General features: G+C 42.3%; 1 protein-coding gene across 1 annotated transcript in view; it reads left to right on the forward strand.

The window, feature by feature from the left end:
* ppp1r16b (protein phosphatase 1, regulatory subunit 16B) overlaps nt 1-17,714 on the forward strand; it is a 30,543-nt gene that overhangs the window by 4,367 nt on the left and 8,462 nt on the right. Inside the window, exons 2-4 of the mRNA XM_068742761.1 lie at nt 9,287-9,357; nt 16,315-16,460; nt 17,161-17,264. Coding sequence (XP_068598862.1) covers nt 9,287-9,357; nt 16,315-16,460; nt 17,161-17,264 — 321 coding nt within the window. The remainder of the gene's footprint in view (nt 1-9,286; nt 9,358-16,314; nt 16,461-17,160; nt 17,265-17,714) is intronic.

Below are 17,714 nucleotides of genomic sequence, written 5' to 3' on the forward strand. Positions count from 1 at the left end.
TGTACTTACACAATTTAGGCACGGAAATGTTCCACTTTTTGTTAAAAGCTTTGTACAAAAATAACTTCACTCAAAAGATGTTTGCAAAACACATTACTGCCATCTTCAATTCATCTTTAATGGAGTTACATATTAACTGCAGTGCAGACACTATATGATGCCTATGATGATATGAAGTCTTTCAGTCATAAGATTAATAAGAATATTTTATTTTTTTTTACCATCGCTGCATCTTTCCTGCTTACAAAACTGAGGCGCTTCCCTAAAGGACAAATCCAGACTCATTCACCAGCGACTCTTTGCATTTGTGATTTTTCCTCTTTTGCAATCACCACTGATTTGATTTCTGAATACCTGATTACTGAAAGATCATCACTTCAAAAAATACAATAAAAATCTCATATTGTCAGCAGATCTAAATATCTAGTCGAATGTTAGAGTTTTAGATGTGGTTTTTAATTTTGAATTAACGTTGCGTACTTAAGCTTCACGTAGGATCTGGCTGCAACGATGGCAGGTTTGAGAAATGCACAAGCATTTCAATCAAGCGTCATCTATGGCCTACATCAGTGATGAGGAAGACCTTTTTTCCCTTCAAGTGTTCCGTCTTCCTCGCCACTGTTCCAGTAACTGTCGATGTGTCCGCCCTTTACCAGCAGCCCTTTGGGACTATTGCAGTTTTCAGGTCAGCTGAAACTCTTATCCTGCTCTAATGCTCTGTCTCATTTAACATTCCTCTCTGGGCTCGTCAGACTCTGCTCCTCCATGCGTCGCTACTCTGCTTGGCACACACTGGCGCTGCTGCCCCCCCCCGCCGGGGTACTTCAGTGCTTCAGCATAGAGAAGGGGGGGGGGGGGGGGCACACACATTTTTGTCATATAACATCATTTGGTTTTAAAATTCTATAGAAAAAAAATAAAGTAAATCTGCAAAAGCAGAGGCTGTGTGATTGATCTCAGATGTACAATGCATAGTGTACATCATACTTACTGCGGAGTAAATGATTTTTGCACCGGGGGTTTGTGCAGTCAGTCGAAAGAGAAGCAAGCGTTCAACCATGAAGATTTTCTGATGATGCTTTGTTTGGCTTCATAACTGAACAGGATTCTTTGATGTTTATCTGTCGGCAGCAACAATATCAAAGTCCTCCACTTTCAGTACAATACTCTATACAATGCTGCAGTATATCTCATTTGTTTACAACTTCTCACGTAACAGGTTTTTTCCTCTTCTTCCCCTCTTCCTCCTCTTTTTTTATTCGTATTCTTACTCTTACTATTCTTGGTGTTGGCTTGTTTTAACATGGTCACACATAAACTCTGCCATACAAAGCACTAATCTGCCAGAAAAACCTTCCTCCTTTCCTCCCGTTTTCCCTTAGGTCTGTTAAGACCCGATTCTTAAGTTAACACCTATTTCCATGGTAACCGAAGTAGCCTTGACCCGGAGCTACTTAGCTGCAACGGCACAAAATTGAGCATCATCATTGCTGCTGCTGCACATCACGGCATGCAGGGAACGGTCACATCTGGATTAACCCGCCCCTCGAGCGGAACTTTCATGGGTGGAAAATAACCTCATACATTTAAGGAATATTTGGAAAGTTAAGAGTGAATGTTATGCTTGATTAAATATAGAAAAAGAAAAGGGGAAAGAATGCTTCATATTGAGAGGCCAGTCGATGACGGGTCAACCATGGCAGAGAGAGAATCCTCCTTTTGTATTTGTTTCCTTTTTTACATCCAATGTGAAAGTCTGCAGTTGGATGCCAGATATTTTAAAAGGAATCAGCATTATTTGATTTTGTGTTAAGTATCCGGTGAGCTGTGATTGCCTGTTTTTGATAATACCAACGCTAGGATATTGTTACACAGCAACACAATCTGAGTTCACACGGGAGACTGTTTCTTCAGGGGTAAACATTAATTAATTTTCTGCCTGAACTCACAGCCATAAGGATGCATAATCTGTTTGTAATTGTGTTAATTTTAAAGAAGTGCTTTGGTCATATTAATCCAAACCACAGTATTTTCTGAAGCATATTGAAGTCCATGCGTGTGCTGAGGTTCTTTTGATGTTCATGGTCTTCTTATTGGGTTTCCCTTCTTATGTTCTTCTTTGTAGCGTTGCAGATTCATTGGGGGTTAGTTCCTCTATCGCGGACGTGCACTTGACCAAACACTTAACAAGTTATTGTTTCAAACTAGCAAATATACAGGGTTCACTGCAAACAGTTTTATTATCCAGGCACCAGTATGTCTTTGACGATTGTGGTTGAAGCCCACCTGCATTCACACTGGCCTGCAGAAGAAGATTAAGTAGTAGTGTGTGCCCGGCATGCTTCAATCCCCCCCGACTGCTTGCTCAGCATCCTGCAGCTTCCCTTACTCTTTCTAAACCCCCTTCCATAGCCCCCCCCCCCCCCTTCATAATGAAAGAACAGTCCTCCACCAATCAGTAAATCCTGCAATAGGATTCTGGATTATTCCTCAAGGATCAGGCCTCATCCAACCAAACGGGGCAGCCTGTTTCATTAACCGCACTTGAAATGATCATGTTAATCAATGAGTGCTCTTTTAATTGCAAGTCTTGACACTCCAGGAACGCCTGTAGCTGTGAACGTAAAGTTGAGTGAGAATCGAGTGTGAAAAGTTTTGACATCGGATAATTGCTCTGAAACAGATAAACCAAAATGACAGTTTTAAGTCCTGACCGGAATTGTTGGGTCATTTTATATTTACCAAATACGATGATAAAGTGTGTGCGTTGGTTTTATTCAGATAAGAAAGGAAACCGAAGTCCATTTAATACATCAGGATTTGAAAGCATTTTCGGTTAGACGCTAGATTTCAATTTGACTATAATACCCGGAACAACCTAACTGGATCGCATGCATTTATATATATTCTATTATTGGTGCATGAATGCGGACTGGAAGTTGAACTGTTCTGGGATGAACTCTGGGAATCTCCTGCATCATTCCACGGTCCATCAAGACCAATGAGAGACCTGGTTTGAAGGCGCTGATACTCTTAATTGAACTGTCATTTTCAGAATTGCCACGCGAGGTGAAGTCAAACTAATTAGCTCTTCAGACTTGATTGTTTTTGTGCTGCTATGGTAACCGTGGCGATTTATTCACCGGGTTCACAACCCACATCTGAAGACACCGGTCTGAAGACATGGTGGTTTTAGCAGAACCAGCGATATCAACCTTTTTATTCCGTACGTTCTTTTTCCTCATCCTGGTGACCACATTTTCATCTTGTCTTTGTGCTATTAGCACCTTCTAGAGCCTCGAGCGATGATGAGCAGAGTGCTACGTAGATCTGGGAGCTCGCTGCCCCCCCCATGTTGCGCTGTTAATCAGGTTTTATATAAGCCTGTCAAACAGGTGGAGTCCCTCCGGCTCAGACGTCACTATATGTGACTCAGCTTTTCACTTTGGCTTTGAGTCCTATGTTAAATTTGTCTTTGTGTCTCACACTTACTCCCAGCCAGTCAGTCATTGGGTCTATCCCGTCCTCTCTTTGCCCACAGTTGGTGGAGACCTTCTGTCTTAATGTCTTAGCAGACATACTGGAGCTGACTGCATGGGACGGTCCTCATAATCTGGAGCCACGCTATAGGTCAAACAACACTGATGTTTGTTTCAGTCCCTTTGAGGTCATATTCCTGATTCTCATAAGCGTGCACAGACTTGAACAGTACTTTTAATTTGTTGTAAGTTTACAAATTGGACACAGATTTGACGCTCTCAGTGGACCTGGTTGACATAAAACCAGCTGAATCTCAAGCAAATGTGTGAGGAAGAGTATTGGCTAAAATAATTCTAAAATGCTGCCACATCTCTCATCTTTTTCTGCACCTGCTGTGATGTGACACTGAGCTGACATAAAGTCTGAGCTGATTCCCGCTATCGCTGACGGGCTGCTCCAGTAAAGGGTCCATAAAGGTCAGTGACCCTAAACCAGGAAGAAAAAAAGCTCTCAATTCCTAGTTGACTAATCTTTTCTCCAATTACGTTGGGTTGAAATTGTCTGAAACATTTGGGAAAAGATCTGGGGGTCATTGTGTTGCAGCCACTCATATATCATGTAGTCGCACCCATCACCACGGTGACCGAGGAAATGGAAGGGGAGCTTGATCTATTCTGGCTCTACTCAGCTTCGGACAGAAACGGTTGAACAGTGGCAACGGGGAGAGAAAAGCCCATTAGTGGGAGCAGACACCGATCAATCAGCTACTGGTGAGCCTGGTGCTTTATCAGCTCAGGTAGACACCAATCAATCAGCTACTGGTGAGCCTGGTGCTTTATCACCTCAGGAGACGTTAGAGCCCTGCCTTGTGTTGTTAAGTTAGCCTAATAGCTCACGGCAATGAACCAACATGTCGTGTGTTTTTCTTCTTCTTCATCCTAGCGGTACTTCATCACCTCACCGCCCCATGAACATATCAGCATGTTTCTACCAAAATAAAAGCAGAGAACTACATAGCTATTAAGAATTTTGATCTTAATATGTAGCAGCTTGGCTTTAGAGACATGTCTGTCCATCCACTGCTTTGTTCCTGACTGAAATATATCGACAGCTATGTGATGGATTTCATTAGTTTTCATTTTATTTTCTTAAATATATTCATGATGTCATCAACTGACTAATAATCACAAAGACTGTATCAATATTTGCTCATTTGATGAAGCTGTGGTTTTTAAATGTCTTTTTTTTTTTTTTTGGTCATTGTGTCGATAATAGTTTTGGCCCGCCTGAAGGACATGTCCGTTAATTACATTACATTAATAATGCTCGGACTTTTTAGTGTCTTCCATAATTGGATAATGAGATGAGAGTGTGCTGTGTTTTCATTATCATTAATTATTTCACAGTATTCTGAGAACATCCATTCCAGTTTATTTTATCTTTCATTTGTCATCTCTGATATGTTATCAATCTGCATTTAATGAAGCAGGAACATAGAAGTGAAGCTCATCGTCCGGGTTATAATTATAAAACAACTGAGCTAATTACACAGATGATCTTCACTCCTAGCGTCCTATTAAAACCAGTGTAATTTAGCTGCTACTTACGGACATGCCAAGTGGCCTATTTTCTGCAGGAAGGAAGCGGGGGGATCTTCTTCACTTGATGAACGCTGGAAGATACTTAGATTACTGCTTGAAAACTGCTGGACTGTTGATCTTTTTGGGCACTTTTGATTATTCTGAGATTAAAAATTCTCATTAGTGGGGAACTGATGCCACTGATGATGAGTCTAAGCCGAATGAAAGGTTTCAGAGATGGCTTCAGAAGACCCAAAGAATTTGTAATTCGATAATTATTCACTGGAATTCATGCAAGTATTTATTTTATTTTTAATCAACCTTAATGAAAGGAGATGCAGAAATACAGTATGTCAAATCAGTGTTAGCGAGTCACACTACCTAGCGTGCACTTGTGAACAAGACCCCAAGATACTTGAACAAAGACTCCCCACCGACCCGGAGAGGGTCGACCACCTTTTGTCCAATCAAGGCCTTGGATTTGGAGGTGCTGATCCTCATTCCAGTCGCTTCACACTCGGCTGCAAACCGCTCCAGTAAACGCTGGAGGTCCAGGCTCGATGAAGCAGAGATGAAATCCTTTGATCCCCGAACCAGAGCCCCTCCGGCGCCTGGCTGCACCTACAAATTCTGTCCATAAAGATTATGAACAGATCCGGTGATAAATGGCAGCCCTGCCGGAGTCCAACATGCACCTGGAACAGTTTTGATCCATGAACTGATCCCTCACAGGGATTCTGTGGCAGCTGCTGTTGTCACATAACAAATATTTCTTCAATATTGCAAAAAGAGATGCTCTCCAAAGAAAATCAATTGTTCCACTTTGTCCTGAATCTTTACTACCACAGCTCTTCTGATTTCTCATAGCGTTGCTTGTTCCTTGCTTCACCGGTCATTTGTGCTTGTCAGCGTCCGTTGGCTGTGAGATATGAGCCTACAGAGGGATATTTACGAGTCTGCATCCTGAGCTTAAAGCTTGACACTGAAAACATCCGACTGGCTACGGGCGAGAGGCGGGGCACATCATCGACGTGCACGTCGGCACTAAATTGCAGGGCCACGCAGAAAGACCATGCAGTGACCAATTGACCTAAATTGCCTGTTTTTTTGGAGATGGGAGGAAGCTGCAGAACCTGGAGAGAACCCACACAGACACGGAGAGAACCGACTCTGCACAGAAAGGCCCCTGGTGGAATCGAACCCAAGACCTTCTAGCTCTGAGCAACAGCGCTAGGAAAAAAAACAACTTTCAAAATATCAGATGTTGTTTCCGAAACAGTGGATTAAAAAAAGCCCAATTTAGTGTTGAAAATCCTTTTGAATAGTGGAATGGATTCATCTAACAGCCTTTCAATTGCATATAAAAGTTATTTTTTAATTATAAGAGTATTTTGATCGGCAAGGTGACGCTTGTTTCATCTCCAGAGTACACTCTGAGTAAACATTTCTACTGGATGGGAGGGTTCGGGTGATACAACACTGATGAGCAATTTTGTTCTTTGCTGAAAGATCAGAGCTATAATAAACCAGTGTGCATTAAAATGTTAAGTCAGAGGTCAACAGCAATCACATAGAAGATTTACAACCATGATTTGCTTCTTTCCCTGGATCATAGGCTGCTAAGCCTCATCCGTGCCATACAAGACTGGCATAAATTATATTAGACATAACGTTGAATCAGTTAAAATCATTGTCATTAATATATCAATAAGGTTGTTCTTTTGTGTCTATGTTGTGTGAGAAGAAGAATGTAGATGCTCCACTCTCCTTTGAAGTTAAACCTATGTTTTTAAGGTATTACACCTAAATTTCTGAAACATGCAGGATCCTATATAGAAGCCGCATTTAATATTTTAAAATCTGCACACTAGTGCATGTAGGCACAAAACCTTAGCTTCAGCTGGCCATGAAGAACACTGGCCTTCCTTCACTGGGTGTAATATAGTGCTGACCCTCACAATATTTCCCTTTTTCACCTGGAAATCACAAGGAAAAGAAAATACTTCACACAGAGACGGTCTCTACAGTTAAATCATGTTTCAGTTGTTATAAGAGCACGACTTGTAAAACTCCAGCACCCTTTAGTGTTCATCATATTCTTGACCCGGGTTTGACTTTGTGTGTTTTATCAGTGATCTCAGGATACTTGGAGCCCAGATAACTGTTTTATCATCTAAGCTCATTCACTTGGGGTTTAATTCCATCACTCAAATGCACACACACACACATTACTGCGGAGACACCGTAAGATAACAGGAAGGAGGGGCAGGCCTCTCTTCCTGTTGCCGTTGTTTGTTGACATATCTTTTATCTTTTGGGAAGCATCTCATCCGGCTCCATCTCCTCCCTCAATGGGAATTTATGGGACGTGCCCAGGAAGACATGCGATTTCTGCTGTGTTTATAGGCTCTGGCATCATAGGGGGGGGTAGACACCCACCGCAGTGACCCATAAATGCAATAGATTGCTCTTTAAAGATTTTTTCAATTGTTTGCATGGTTAATGTTCCAACTGATAGGAATCACACACTGGTTAATGCCTCTGGTCTTTTGCTTTTTGTCTTCTCGTCTGCGGTCCCAAGTCTGGCTGCACCGTGTAACTGCAGCTTAGAACTCACTTCAGCGGCCCTCCCGAGTCCTGACCACCACTGAAATTCACTCGCTCACTACATTCACACAGGCAATGTGCGTGAAGAGTCTTGCCCAAGGACACAACAAAAGCATACACGTGCCAGAGCCAGGAATCGAACCACCTACCTCTTGGTCATAGGACGACCTGCTCAATCACCCGCGCCACCGTGGCCCCGAAATGTGTCTTAAAAGAGCAGAAAGAAAGGAACTGAAACGTTCATATTATATTAAGCGACTGAATGAGGTTGTGTTCTTCTGTTTACACTCTCTCACTCTCGGCATCAGACACATCACACTTCACCACTCAAAGCCATTTCACCCTTACTGATCATCATCCTCCCCAGAGAGAAACCACTTCAGTGTCGGTCCACATATATTCTCTCACACATGCTGCCCTAAAGGCCAATCAAGCTGACCGCTGATGGCATCCTGTCTGTAGTTACATTCCCAGCCTGAAGAACAGATGGCATCAGATAATCGGCACCTTCTGATTATCATATTATTATATATTGTGTTCTTGATGGCTTCCTTCTGTTTGAGGATTGTACATATCGTCGATGTTCCCCGCTCGTACTGGCGTGTCGAATCACTTACGCGGACATGATGGTCACGTTGATCGATAATTTCATGCTTCATCTCCATCGTCATCGTGCATTTTTTTTCCTTCTCACTGCCATCCTTACCGCTCGCTTTCTTTGGACCCATCACTTATTATAAAGATTATTCACAGATACAGCCAAAATCACCGAACGAGTGAAGCACGCTCGCAGCGCTCGGCCATCTGGAAGCGTGCTCGTATCTCAAATTTATAGTCGCGCCTCAAAGCGAAGATGTTTCCGCCCCGTGCTGCTTTGCTTGTCATTTAGAAATGATGGCAGCTGGCAGCGCTGCCAAAATTGAGGGATAATAATAATGAGGTGGAGCGGAGCCGCTGTGCCTCTTTCTGCTCAGGCAGGCAGATTTAGCAGTGTTAGCGTTCAGGCGGCTGTGCAGCGTGAATCCTGAGGTAGCTGATATTTTGTGAATGTGAATCCAGGGGAAAAGAGGGTTTATCTGTTTGGACTGGGACGTAAACCGCTTAATCCAAAGCAACTGCAAACTCACTCTTTTGTTCATCCATATTACCAAAGTGCGTTGGATGACGTCCTGGCAGAACTGACAATTTGAGAGATTATAGTTCCTGCAGGGATGCGTCATGGCGATGCAGGGAGATTAAAAGATTCCAAAATGATTGCTGATGCCGCCGGGTAATACAAGGTTAAACTGGGGCGCACCTGCAGGCTGTTCTAGCAATCAGGAGAAATTTTGGTTTTGTGGAATCCCATCCTGCTCTTATTTTGCATCTGCTGTTTGTTTGGCTCGGCCAGAACCTATATTCTTTCTGCAATACGAATTATTTTGGAATTTATATGTGTTTGTCATGTGTTTTTTTGCAATTCTCAAAAAGTAAGTATTTCCTTATCAGGAATGACGCATGCAGTTATTTTACTTTTCCAAAAAGCAGCTTTTGTAATACCAAATAAAGGAAATCTGTTTGAAGTGTTTCACAGTTATTTTATCATTTTGATGAAAGGCTTTTGTCTCTTTTTCTACCAGTGCGCTACCTGCTGAAGAATAATGTGAGTCCAGACCTCTGCAATGAAGACGGCCTCACGGCACTGCACCAGGTAACATATTCTGACTGCTGTGTTTTGTGCTTTGTGTTTTGGTTCCTCCTGTCCTTGTACGCAATACATAAACCCAAGTCTGAAACTCAGGCCGATGCCTTGAATGATTTATCCCTGTTGCCTGTGTCTCAATGTGTAAAACACAAATTGTAAATTAGTGCACTTGGAGTAAAAGCACTATGTTTTAGATGTAGTTGCCAAAAACAATAGGCATCAATCACTGACAAATACAAACACAGGCTAAATTAAAGTCCTTCCAGCTATCTTGGTACACTTTGTAATACTACTTTAACCTACTTGTTTACATGCGGTATTCATATATTTGTGATTTGGAGGTCAAATTATATACAACAGCCATGCTCTCAAATATGAGGTCATTGAACAAGTTTTAATGTACTAATCTAAACTTAGTGACACATTATTGAGTTTATTCTGTTGTAGCCAGATGTTCCACATCTCCTTGTTATACACAGAATTTGATTTTAGAAGCTTTTCCCCTTCATTTTCAAGTCGAGAAGAGAAGAAAGAATTAGCATTCAGTGAATATTGAAATCAGATATTTCATTCTAACAAATATGGTTGAGTGAGCAGCTCTGTTCACTCCAGTAGAAAATGAAAATGAACCCCACAGACCAGTCTGAAATGTGGCTTTTGCCCGTATTGGGGCCTTGAACTCACTCATCTAGACCTTAAATCGATTTTAAAAAGGGTTCTAAGAGCAAAGTGGTTCGCTTCCTGTGGGCTGGAGATGCCTTTAAACACAAAAAAAGAAAAAGCTTCCAAAAAACATTTTTCTGTCCCTCACACTGCTCTAAAGGAGTAAATTCAGAGTGCTATATTCGTCTCTGAGCCCATTTCCAGAAAGCTTTTTTTTGGGTGGAGAGGAGATGTTTAGAGTGTAAAATATACTAAGATGCTAATTTATTACTATGATTTCAGTGACTGTGTTCTTCATGCTTCCTGGCTCCCTCTCTATGGTTGATGTTGCCCCTCTTCTCCCTCTTTTCACTACCTCGCCCTCTCTTTCCCTCGGCGGCTCACAGTCAAATATTCCCGTTCCCTCTGGGAAGCAAGGAAATGAACAGGGGGGGAGAGAAAATTTAAGCCCATCAGTTGCCACCATGGTGTTTTTAAAAGCTGGCTCAGCCTCAGTCTGGAACGTGTGTCACCAATAATCCGTTTGGATGGGGCAGCCTGGACATTGTCTTCAAGATCAGGACTTTGGTCAGAAAGCATGTACGTGTGCATGGATGAATGTTCTTAATGCTGCGTCAGCAACGTAACGCCTTCAGTCAGTGTGTTGACGTGTAAACAGAGTAAACAGCCAGTTTACCGGAATGAGAATGAAATGATTGTTAGTTATATAATTCAATCCAATAGATTTAAGCCGTTTGTGTTTTGGGATGTATGAAGTGAGTTTGTCTGGTTCTAAATCTGATTTATTTTAAATTGTGCGGAGGGATCAGCAAAGATTCGATTTTAGACTGATCTGGATGGGTTTTTAAATATATCTATATATTTTCTTCATTCATTTCTTAATTTAAACATTTTCTTGGCTTTCTCAATAAAACATTGCCCGTGATGTGTGATTGCATTAAGATAAGCATCGCCTCAAGTATCAAAGCTTGCTTTCTAGGTCAGAAGTTGTTTATTATAGTCATAATCAGGCCTGTTGCTCTTAGCTCCCGATCTCTTCTTTGTAATGTAAGTACATCTATTTTACTGTGTCCATTAAAAAAACTAAAACATAAAATAAACTGAAGAACAGTTTTGTCAATAATTCTCCACTCCTCTGTGCCAAAAACATATTTCTGTTATATTCTGTGTCTGCTTCACAATAAAGTGACCTTCTCTGAGTTCCTACTTCTGCCTCAGGAACCCACCTTTCAAGTGTGACCCAGAGTCACACTTGAAACATGCACTTCAGTAATTCAGCTATTAATACTCACTTGTATACAGATGACTGTGATGGAAATTACCCTGGAACCTATTTCCTGTCTAGACTGAGGCTAATTCTTTTTTCCAATTTCGTACTAAATTCTTTTTCTGAAGACGTTTTATGAAGTTACTTTTAAGACTTACACTGTATAATCCTCCAGAGCAGCCGGTAAACACTGCGTGGGCTACCAGCCACGCTTCGGGGGTCGTTCATATACATGACAAACCAATAGAAGGAGTGTCGGAGACCCGGGATGTATTTGTGTGTGTGAGAGAGAGAAAAAGAGTGTGTGTGTGCACAGCTCTGAACATGAACAACTAATTTTTGTAGCAGGCAGTGCTGATTACGATTTGATTTTGGCACCTGAGCCTAGAACTCCCCCACCCTAACTCCAGCTGCGTGTCGCCGCATGGATTCAAATTCACTTCAAGGTTTAATTCTCAACAGCTGGACTCGCTGCTTTTTTTTGTTTCCTGCATTCAGACCCTCTTTCTTCATAAAAAGCATTATTCCTAGAGTCTGGTAAAGCTTGAGCCTCCTGCCGTCTCCGCTGTCCTCTGAAGCACCCGGTCCTGCTCCACTCGTCCACTCGATGTTTCATGGCCAGTTCTGTCAGTGACAGCCTGGCACCTGATCACATGTCAGCCATTCACTAACAGACTTATTTCTTTGTCAGTTTTCCTCCTCGACTCGCACCGCAGACTCCGCAGCCCACTTTACAGATCTCAGCCAAACTGCTGGGTTTAATCGGAGCGCTTGTCAGAAACACGCTCGCGTCCTTGTGTGTGCTAAGAAGAGACGCATTATTCCCTCGCCTCATCATCATTGATAACCAGACAATGTAGGTAGATGCCAGGATTTGTGTGAACAGTTTGCTTGTGACTGCAAATATGTTTGATTTAAAAAGGAAATGCGGCAGAAGAGATTATGAAGCAGCCGCCTTGCAGGTGGGTTGAAATGTGGCTTTTGGAGAGGTTGAGAGACTGGCCTATTTTTTTTTGGCTCGTGTGTGTGTGTGTGGCCTGCGATTTATGTGTGTTAAGCAGTGGCTGTAGTCTGTAGCAGAGCTTTAGATGTGAGTTAATCCATCAGCGTGACGAATGTCTTTGACAAGCTGAAGAGTCTTGTTCTTGTCAGTTTTAAGAGGCCGCTCATTTTTTTTTTTATGATTTAAATCTTCAAGCTTGCCAATTATCAAACTCAGACAGAAAGTTAAATCTATCACTTCCTCTCCAAACGACCATCTATGTGTGATGAGATTTACACATTTACACATTTGTGGCTCATCATCTTCTTGTCTTTTCTTTAAGCTGCTTTTGTTGCTCCGGAAATAGATGTAGAAAAAGAAAAAAGAAAAAAAAATCACGCTACAGAATACGACTTCTGCCTGCTCGCTCAATCTGAGTCTCTCCTCCCTTATCTTGGCATTATTCACAAACGCTTTAAAGCAACTCAAAATGTGAGCATACATTTAGACTGAAAACGTACAGATAAAACTTTACGCAATCAGAAGAAGCATTTTTTTTACTTACTTTTTTCACTTAATACAAGCATCTTGTTTTGTCGTTTTTTCTCCAACAGTCCCTGTAAATACACACAAATATAAGTGTATATTTTACGTCTTATTCAAAATGTTTGAGTTGTTTACATCATTAATATTATTAAATGGCTGCCTTGGCTTGAGCAGGTTTTTTTTATTACTAGTACTAGTACTAGTCTGTACCTGCTCTCCTGTTTGTTGCCTAAATCCCGGTAGACCACTCACTGATCAGCCATTCAATTTCTCTAGATCATATCTTATAAACTGCGGTTCCGTTGCTGGATATGAATGATTGTTCTTTGAGCAGTTAGGTTTCACTTCTATTGACACAAATACACAGGGGTGACGCGTAACAGAAGAAAGGCCTTCTCACTGAGACCGAAACGTTACCCACAGGACGTGCTTGTCGGCTGGTGATGTTTCCAGTCGGTGTGCGGCTGTGTTTTCCATGCATCTATTTCACCATCCTCCCGCCATCGGCCCTCTGCATCTGTGAACTCATTTCATTTCCTCTCCCGTGTTGTATATTAATTGATTTATTCCTCCACACTCCTCTCAGGGCTGTCTTATCTGAGTAGCCGTGGCTGTCAAAGTCTTTCAGAAGCCTTAAAGCTCGCTCTGTCATTGAGTTTTAATGTTTTTTTTGTTTTGTTTTTAAGTGTTCATTCATTCAAGTCAAGATTTTGTTGAGGTGGTCGAAAGACTGCGAGGACAGACTGAGGATTTAACCATTTCCTCAGCTGCTGGGCTCATGTGCTCGCGGATGGATTGTAGTACACATTACTGCAAGGATATTTATTATGACATTTGCTGTTTGCTGGTATAAATTCTTGTTTGATGTTCTGCTGTGTTGACAACGTAGTCGGGGACGTTTTCTTTTTGCTTTTTCATTTTTGTGCCTTTAATTGTGCCTCTGGGATAAATAAAGTGTTTTAGAATTGAAATTACCGGTAAATGAATTTTAGTCAAATATGCTGCTGAATAAGTTTAATTTATTGTTTTCATTTTATTATACTTTATTAATCCCCTAGGAAATTATTCTTTCACTCTAGTAGTTCACACACACACACACAGGGCGTAGCGTGCGCACACACACAGACACACACACACTGGTTGGGATGGGCGGGGCTCGAGTTTCGACTTCAGCTGTGATTGAGACTGATTGGTTATTTGATTCAAGGGACTTGAATCTTTCATTTGGTAGCTTGAGTTAATTATTGGCTTAATAGCAACCGGATTTACGCTACTTTCAGTGCAGAATTAAACTGAACATGAATTATAAATACTTCAACCAATCGCCTCCAATAGACCCGACACCACTGACGAGCCGAACCGTATCCCTGCAATCGTCCTACAATCGTACGTTACCCAGCGCAAAACACAATCAAGCCAATTTGAACATGCTCATTGTGGCATTCCACCCATTGTGTGGGTTGTTCCCTGGATCTGAGGCCGCGCTGGAGACGCCCCCACAACTCACGAACAACCGTCCACAGAGACAGAGTGAGACAGATAGTACTCGTTAAACTACGTTGTGATTATAGGGGGGGAGGAAAAAGACGAGACAACCTTTTTCCAATTTACTGCTGTCAACAACAGCAGCTCTCTCCATCACAACTAACTAGTGTGTGCGCGTGTGTGTGCATGTGTGTGTGTGGTAGTGCTGCACTGCTGAGGAAAGATGGCATGAATTAAAATAACAAAAGGAGGAGAATGTCAGTCAGAGCGTCGGCTAGAGTCACACAACAGGAGGGTTCAGGGGCAAACTCTAAGTGCCTGAGACTGAGAGGCTCTGTTGTCTTGAATCCTGCCTTTCTCTTAATGTGTTGGACCCTCCCTCCAGCGCAGCAGTGACAATGCTGCTTGTTTCCACAATCACCTGCATGTTTTTATTACCTTATCTGCGAGAAGTGCTGGATCCCCTTTTTGAAATGAACATTTAGGGGCCGAATGCAGAGCCAGGCTGTAGTTTAGGGTTCATCTCACCATCACAACTACACACAGTGACATGAATCGAGTGTCACACACGCAATGCCTCTCACACCCAAACTCAGTCTCTCTCCAGCATTATCACGAAGTGCAGAGGCAAAGAACGACTGGATCAATCAGCTGATCCAATACAGCTGCAGAGGACCAAACAACAAACCTCAAATTATTGTAAAAAACCTGAATGCTGCACACCTTGGTTTCGAACCCAGGATCTCCTAGCGGGGAGTCAAGTGCACTACCCACTACACCACCTAGAGGTTACCCTATCAAACATTAGGATAAATAGACAGTAGCATTGTTGACTTTAGACCAGAGGCACTGGTTTTGAATCCAGTACGACGTCACCTGGTCTGAGACACGCCCACTCCACATAACACAAAAGGAAAAAGCACAACATAACAACACAGTACAACACAGCAACACAGTACAACATAACAACACGCTGTGGTCTGAGAATACCTCAAGTTTCCTCACCTATACGGTGGCGTAGTCGGCAGGGTTACCGGTCTACTGCCAGAGGAACTGGGTTCGCATCCAACTGTGGGAGTGGGGGTGGAGCAGGGACGGCAGGGTGGGCCCAGGGCCTTACCTGGGTGGAGTGAACTGGACCACTGGTCCACTCCACTCCGCTCAGGTGTGCCCTGGGCCTGCCCTGTTGCCCCTGCTCCATCTCATTCCCATAGTGGGATTCGATACCAGGGCCATTTTGCCCCCCTCGACAGTGCTGCCAACCATGCCACCGTGGAGGTGAGGAAACTTGCCCTGTTATTACAAAGTAATTACTATGTAATAAGTTGATATTACAGAGCACCGGAACATTAACTTTCTGGCCGTATGTGACCATCATTAAAATTATCCCAAATAAAAGGGAGGCTACTCATGTTGTATGGAAAGGAAAATAAGTAAATTCTATTTTGGTTGGTCTCTGGTATTGTTCAGGGGGCCAGGCCAAATGTGGAAATGGGCCGGATCCGGCCCGCGGGCCGTAGTTTTGGGACCCCTGGTCTAGACCTTTCTTTATTTTAAGCCATGGACTACAGTGGGATTCATGCTTGTCTTTGTTCTCAGCAATAATTGACTCTTTTCATCCCTTTCTCATAATTATTACTGAAGCCCAAAGTAAAGCATTATTGCAGCCCAAATCATTAAATATGATTATATCAGACTGAAAAAAAGGACCTATTTAAATGTAATTTTCCCCAAAACAGGAGCAGACAGCAGATCTCCATCTTATCCCCAGAATTTGCCCATTTTTTATTGAAACAGAGACAGACACACGTCTTTTAGAGTGCCTCCTATTTGTTCTGTCATCCATCTATCCTCCTGGTGACCCCAGTATCTCTTTGATCTATTCTCCGCTTTGTCCATTTCCTTCTTGTTCCACCCCCCCCCCCCCCCCTTCATTTCCCTCTGACTATATTTGGAATTTTAAACCAGCATGTAATGGCTTGTCTTCCACTTGCCTCTGTCTCTGTCTCTGCCTCTACAGTGTTGCATCGATAATTATGAGGAGATGGTGAAGATGCTGCTGGACCGAGGAGCTTGTGTCAACGCTCAGGACAACGAGCTGTGGACGCCGCTGCATGCTGCTGCTACCTGTGGTCACGCAGGGCTAGTTAAGATCCTCATTGCACAGTAAGACATGCAGATGCGCTTCCACCCATCATTTACTGGCGGAGGTGCCCCCACTGCACGCTCGGCTGTCACCTTGGGCAGCACTTACAACCATGTAAAACCTTAACACAAAACACAGTCTGAAATTCACAGGCACATTTTGCTGTGCCGCAGCAGAGACGCGGAGGACTGTTGGGAATTTGTCGGAATCTCAGATATTTTTAGGCGTGTCTAGAGAATCGAGGCGTTTCTGATCCAAACACTGCAGAAGCTGTCACACAGGGTTCCAGAACGCAATAGAAAAAAGAAAATGCTGAGCCCACATTTACCAGAGTAGTTTCTAGAAATAAACATATTAATGCAGAAATGAAGATAATTCATACTTCTTTTTTTTTTTTACATTTACATTCATGCAAGTCTGGCGTTGTTTAAATTACATTGAGTGTGATCTAGTGAACAGAATCATTCCATCCTGGGTGGAGGCAGAAATGACAGCAATGCATGTGGTGAAGAAGATGTCTCTCTCCTGCTATATTTACAAGACCTATAAATAAATTGAACAGTAAATTGTTCCATGCATTGTGAACATGCATCATTAGTATTTAAAGTGTCTGATGGAGCAGTATTCACATACACAAGAAGCACACACTGTGTAGATTTACACAACAATGATTGGATGTGCACACATTCACTGTTTCTGTTATCTCCTCATCTCCCACAGTGGAGCAGATCTGCTAGCGGTCAACTCTGATGGGAACATGCCCTATGACCTATGTGAAGACGACCCAACACTGGACATCATTGAGACGGCCATGGCCAACAGAGGTAGAGTACCCATGTTGTGCATGTTTGAAAGTCTCTGTTCTTAAGAAATAGATCCTACATTTGCATTATATTAGTTAATCTCTGCAGCAGGATACGGAGCTGCGGACTAAATTCTTGCCAATAAATGCAAATGGTACATTTAAGATTAAAGATATCCTCAAGCGTGACCCTTTTTATCAGTTACCATTCAGTCATTTCTTAACACATTACATAAATTGATGTTAACAAGAATAATATTGTACTATAGTGGTGCAGTGGTGAGTGCACGGCCTGGTAAGGGACAAAGCGGTTCAGAGCATGAATGAATGAAAGTACTTTAAAACTCAAACCTTTGGGGAATGTAAAATACATTGATGTTTAGTATCAAGTTCAAGCTTACTTTTAAAAGAATTGTCCCATTTTGTTTTTACTTGGAATACTAACTATATGACTTGCATGCAAGTCTTTTTT

This window comes from Brachionichthys hirsutus, chromosome 8, assembly GCF_040956055.1.
Source record: "Brachionichthys hirsutus isolate HB-005 chromosome 8, CSIRO-AGI_Bhir_v1, whole genome shotgun sequence".
NCBI lineage: Eukaryota > Metazoa > Chordata > Actinopteri > Lophiiformes > Brachionichthyidae > Brachionichthys > Brachionichthys hirsutus.